Source organism: Panicum virgatum, chromosome 3K, assembly GCF_016808335.1.
Source record: "Panicum virgatum strain AP13 chromosome 3K, P.virgatum_v5, whole genome shotgun sequence".
Classification (NCBI taxonomy): Eukaryota; Viridiplantae; Streptophyta; class Magnoliopsida; order Poales; family Poaceae; genus Panicum; species Panicum virgatum.
The window spans coordinates 6,350,002-6,355,447 of NC_053138.1; the positions used below are offsets into that span (position 1 = coordinate 6,350,002).

General features: G+C 48.8%; 1 protein-coding gene across 1 annotated transcript; it reads right to left on the reverse strand.

Moving 5' to 3' along the window:
• Positions 1-465: 465 nt before the first annotated feature.
• On the reverse strand, positions 466-2,769 carry LOC120697104 (abscisic acid receptor PYL5-like). The gene is made up of 3 exons (XM_039980237.1): positions 2,369-2,769; positions 1,917-2,135; positions 466-1,146 (listed from the first exon to the last, which is right to left on the reverse strand). The coding sequence occupies exons 1-3, from the start codon at positions 2,558-2,560 to the stop codon at positions 931-933; spliced, it is 627 nt and encodes a 208-aa protein (XP_039836171.1). The 5' UTR covers positions 2,561-2,769; the 3' UTR covers positions 466-930.
• Between the last annotated feature and the right edge of the window lie 2,677 nt (positions 2,770-5,446).

Consider the following 5,446-nt stretch of genomic DNA (forward strand, 5'->3'; position numbering starts at 1 on the left):
TTGTTTGGTCCGGCATGGCCTCCCTCTTTTCTAGAAGCCGTTTCATGAGCTTTCTGGCAGCGACAGCGACGCCTTCCGTTTCGTGCTCAGGGAATTAGCAACTTGCCGCCTGTCAATTAGTGCCAAACAGAGCGGACGATTTAGAGGTGGCAACACTTGCTGGAAGTGACATAAAACCCCCGAGTGGAACAGAAAAGGCATGGAAGCATTGGCTGGATGGACTTCTCATCCTGGTCAGGATTCAGTTGCCATCATGGGGTTCCCATCCCGGCTTTCCACACGGCAACTCTCGATATTTTGCCACCAGTTCTGTCCAAAACCACCCCAAGAATTCCCCTTCTGTTCTACAAGAATCCATGGTCTAGCTAGTCCAGCAACAGTTGAATCAACAGGACTTGTAGTCATGAGAACTCATCATGGAGCTACATAAAAGGTGTTTATCATCCACTTCACATCCCGATAGCATTAGAGGATAAACACATACATATATGGTGTATATATTACAGCCGCATTCCGAAGATCAAACCGAATCGAAGGTCCAAGACTCCAACAAAGCCCCAAGTGTCAGTGGAAAGTGCATCTATCCAAGAACACAAATATAATAGCCATCTTAAAATGCAGAAAAAGAGAGGGTAAATCTCCATGCACCAAAGAGGCAAAAACCGCTCCATGCTTCCCTAATTTCTACACATACTAGCAGTATGCATACATATCCATGAGGCACCTAGGCACAGTACCTAAAGGCTAAACCATCACTAACATACAAGCTACTACAGATATTTGGTCCTACATATCACTGGTGCTTCCAAGTTCCAAGAGACATACACGCGGAAGACAATGGGAAACTACCAGTCTCAAAAAGATTGAACTCTCCAGCCATCCTTCGAAGCTTCTTATTTCTTGACGAATCGCGTCTCTGTACCGTTGGCGTTAATGTTCGAGTGGCGATGTAGGTGACTGGACTGCTAACCGCTCGGACACCTCCGCGAGAGATGTGAGGTTGCACTTGATCACGGCCTCGACAAAGTAGCATGTCTCATCCTTTGTGTTGCCTTCTGGCACATCGACCACAAAGGACTCGATCACAAGCGTCCCTGGCCTCCCGTCAATGCTCTCCGGGTGGACGGTTATGATGGATGAGTAGTTCTGAAGAAGTGGCAACACAGCTCATCAGTATATGGATCAAAGAATATGCTTTAAGCAGGCGTAAAGATCATCTGTGTAGACATGTGCATGAACAAAACATTCGCTTCACAATAAAGAGACAGCAAAAAAGCTCCTCAAAGTTTTACATTGTAAACTATAAAGCCTAGTGACTACTGGATGAAGAACAGAGGAAGTAGTGACAAGGCCTAGGATGGTAAGATATGTCCTTCCATACAACTCTACCTGATAAGAAAGTTAAAGCAGTACGGTTGTTTCTGGATGGCTAAACAATCATGGGTAATGGTTCAAAAAAAACATGGGTAAATAAGTGAATGGCTTGTCTCATCTTAACTACTATGTAAATCAGTGATGATCAGTCTAAAAGATAATTGCTTTATCGCAACAGATAGCACATGCAGAAAGGACTAATTAGCCTGTTTTGATTTAGCTTCAAGAACGTTTAGAATTTAGCTGAAAAATGAATACTGAACCATAAGGACTTGGATCCGTCTCCCAGCTTCCAAATAGGAGTAAGATGCTATCTAACCTGTCACAAGCCACAATGCTGACACAAGACACAAGAAGGAAGATTTCTAATATGGCACCAGACTTGCAGTACTGTCTAGGTTGCAGGCTTGCAGCGAAGTGGTAGCAAAACAAGCAAGCAACTTCCCCCAAAAAAAAAAAAGGGGGGGGGGGGATGGGTACAGTAACAAGCAAACAGGGCGTTGGAGTATGCGGAACAGGGCATGTGCAGCAGCAAAAGGTACCTGGAGCCGGTGATCGCCGCCGACGAACTTGACGCCGAGTATGTGCTCGTCGTCGTCGAGCTGCTCGAGCCTCTCGGTGCTAGTGGTCGCCGGGAGGCCGGTCTTGACGTTGACCTCGCGGAGGCTGCCGATCTCGAGCTGGTCCCCGCGCACGATGCAGCGGCTGACGAACGGCTTGTACCTCTGCGGCTGGTCGAAGCTCCGCACCAGCTCCCACACCTGCGAACGATCGATCGCCGCATCAGCGCCAATCATACTCGACGCAAACAATTGCGCGGACGACGCGACGTCGATCGGGGACGAGCGCATCGGGAATCGAACGAGGAAGTCCCAGATCCGGGAGGAACAGCAGGCGGAGGCGTAAAGCGGAGCGATCCCCAAGTAGTACGTGGTACTTCTCTATCCAATTCCAACCACCGCAGCGAGGAGGAAGAGGATGGAACGGAGCTTACGAGGTGGACGGGCGCCTTGATGTGCTTGACGAGGGTGGAGCTGCACTGGTGGTCGGCGGGCGCGTGGCGGTGCAGGCGCCGGACGTGGTCGGCCTCCCCTCCGGCGCTGGCCACCGCGGCCGGGTCGCCCGCTCCCAGCCCCAGCCTCCCGGCCCCCCGCGCCGCGGCGCCGCCGCCGACCAGGCCGACCATCTTCTTGGCCTCCTTTCCTCACCCACGCCTCCTCCTCCGATCGGCGGGCTTGTCCCTCGCCCGTTTACTCCTTGGCTGCTTCGCTCGCCTGGATGATGATGAGAGAGAGAGAGAGTGGGTTGGGTTAATCCAATGGGTTTGGTTGGTCTGCTTCCTCGCACGCACGAGAGCCGGCCGGCGGGTACAAAAATCTGCGGGCGGAAGGGGGCCGGTGGTGGGGCCCGCCCACGAGTTATCCATGCGCGGGGCCGGAGGCCGTGGGCTGGGTCCATGGACCACGCCACCATCACGGCCCGGTCCACGGGCGGTGCTCGCCGCGTTTCGTTTGCCTAGCCGGGAAGGGGAAGGCGGCCGTAGGAGGGGCCGGCTGCCCGGCCGACTTGGATATTTTTGTCTGCTCCTGGCTCGGTCGGTGCGGGACTGCAAAATATCTTCAAATATCTTCGACACCAGTAGACCACGACGGATTTTGCTTCGATCGAGAAATACACTAGTATGTGAGGTTTTTTTTTGCAAACACTGGATTATGTTTACAGATAGTATATTTTTTATTTAAAATTCAGATATTCTATTTTAAAATTTTACTGAATGTACTGTATGCACTATGGTAGTACTCTACGTACAACCAAAATACTGCCCGGATAAGAATGCCTTTGGGAGCACAAAGCACCACATGAAGGGGGGTCCACAGACGCGGTGCGCCGCGCTGGTGGGGCCCTTCTTCTATTTTTCTACCATATCTACTCGACCCTGCCAAAGCTGGTTTGCCGCACCGCCGGCCGCCTGCATTTACTCGGCGCCTCACACTGACACGTGGGACCCGTCAGCTGTGCCCCACTTGTCAGCGAAGAGTCGTACCCGCACCAGCAATCCATCGCCCGCGCTTTTTCTAAAAGCCGGTCACCGGCCGACGATGGTCCTCGCCTGCCTCACCGTCACCGTCGTGTGGGGCCGACGCGGCCGGGATTATGCGCGTCCCCACACGGCGGTGGTGGTTGCGGGCGGCGGCGACGGCGAGGCTGCCTGCTGGTCTGGGGCTGGCACCGCGTCGCGGTCGGGTGCTTCACCCCGACACGGCAGGGGCGACCTCACGGTGACGTCAGCATATATCTCCAGTCGAGAGGAAAGAGGAAGAAGCACGACGCGGCGGTAGGAGGCTGTTGCGTTTGTCTCCATTTATTTTGATTTATTTCTTTCACAGAATATTATTTATTCTACCGGCTCTATATTCTCAGTGTGATAAAATGGTATGTCCCTATGCCCCTATGGTGTGGTATGATGGTATTAGTCGATGATACAACAATAAAACTACCACTTGTATTTCTCCTGGTCTTTAATTTGCTCTCTACTTTTTTTTTCCAAATTATGAAACGATCCGCGGGTCTTCCGTAATTGTGTATTACCCACCGACGTGCAGTTTGCACCTCTAGCAGAGATGAAGCGCTTGAAATGGACATGCCAAAATGCCTTTTTTTTGTGGTTTTTTGGCCCTACTAATTAATAACCTCTCAAACCAGCTCTACTGTGTCTTTAGATTAGACAAAAGCACGACAGATGATTGCAGGTCGCTTTTTCAAGAAATAAATGTGAGTGTTCACTCGATTACCTTTCCCCAACGAGCAGAGAAGTTGCATTAGAGTATATAGTTACATTAATAATTTCCATCGTTCTTTTCCCTTAAGAAAAATAAACACAAAAAAGAAATGCATGCATGGTGATGGTGCTCTCCGTTGCCCCATCATGCATGCCTTGGTGTGGCAACGAGATCCAGATCCAGCTTGCCACCGGACAGTACCAGTGCCGCCATTATGTGCTCCATCCATCCAACGGTTTGTGCCATTGCTTGCTTGGCAATGAAAGCAAGATAAGATATACACGGCATTTTCTCCGCAAGAAGAAAAGGGGGGAAAAGATGATATTTATATATGGCACGGCAGGATATTGATGGGGGCAGGTAGAACCGTGGTATTTTTAGACGGGTTACCGCACGATCTCTTCACAACCCAGAGTATGCTATTGTTCAAAAAAAAAGTGTGGTACGGCACGGTATGTAAAATTATGGATAGTACCGGTACCACGGTACGTACGACACAAACACAAAAGACCGTACCCTACCTAGGATCTCATCGAGATGGATGGTACTGCATGGTTCGCGTTTTAGGCCTTGCTTGATCAGCATAATAATACTACGAAAGTATTGCATGGTTCTACTATGACAGTTCATGTTGCTTCCTAATTAACCATGGAAGGAGTAGGTTATCTTTGTAATAGTACAAATGTACAATATACTCTTACCCTCACTTATTATGGGGTATAACATTTTTCGTAATAAGAGGTACTCCAACAGATTACTAATTCTATCTCCAATACTTAAATTTTTTTGGTGCTAGCCAACACACACTTCCCTCTTGCTCAAATGTAGGGGATTCCTCCATCCGCCCTATATTTTGAGTAATATGCTACAACACTAACTACCAAAAATATAAAAACTATTATTAGTGATGGAGAGAGAAAATATATAGAGTACAAGAGAGATAAATAATCTGTTAGAGATGCTCGAAGCGAGAGCAGTTGGTGGAAAAAATATATCATGGGGTATAGAAGTGATCTACAAACTAAAATTTACAATATCTGATTCTGTAATCAAGGATCCGACAAACACTATTTAGACGATCCTAATCATAATCCAAATTTTGCAAATCCATCCAAGGTTCCGAAATTTTGACGGGCTTCCAGACGGGGCCTTACTAGAACGATATGCTAATGTGAACAAAGTACTGTAAATAACGTTATGATCTAGGTAGGGTACGGTTTGCCAGAACTGCTAGCATTCTCATTAGTCGGAGTCAAGACTTTTGGTCAATATAGAAAGCACGGTTAATTTCT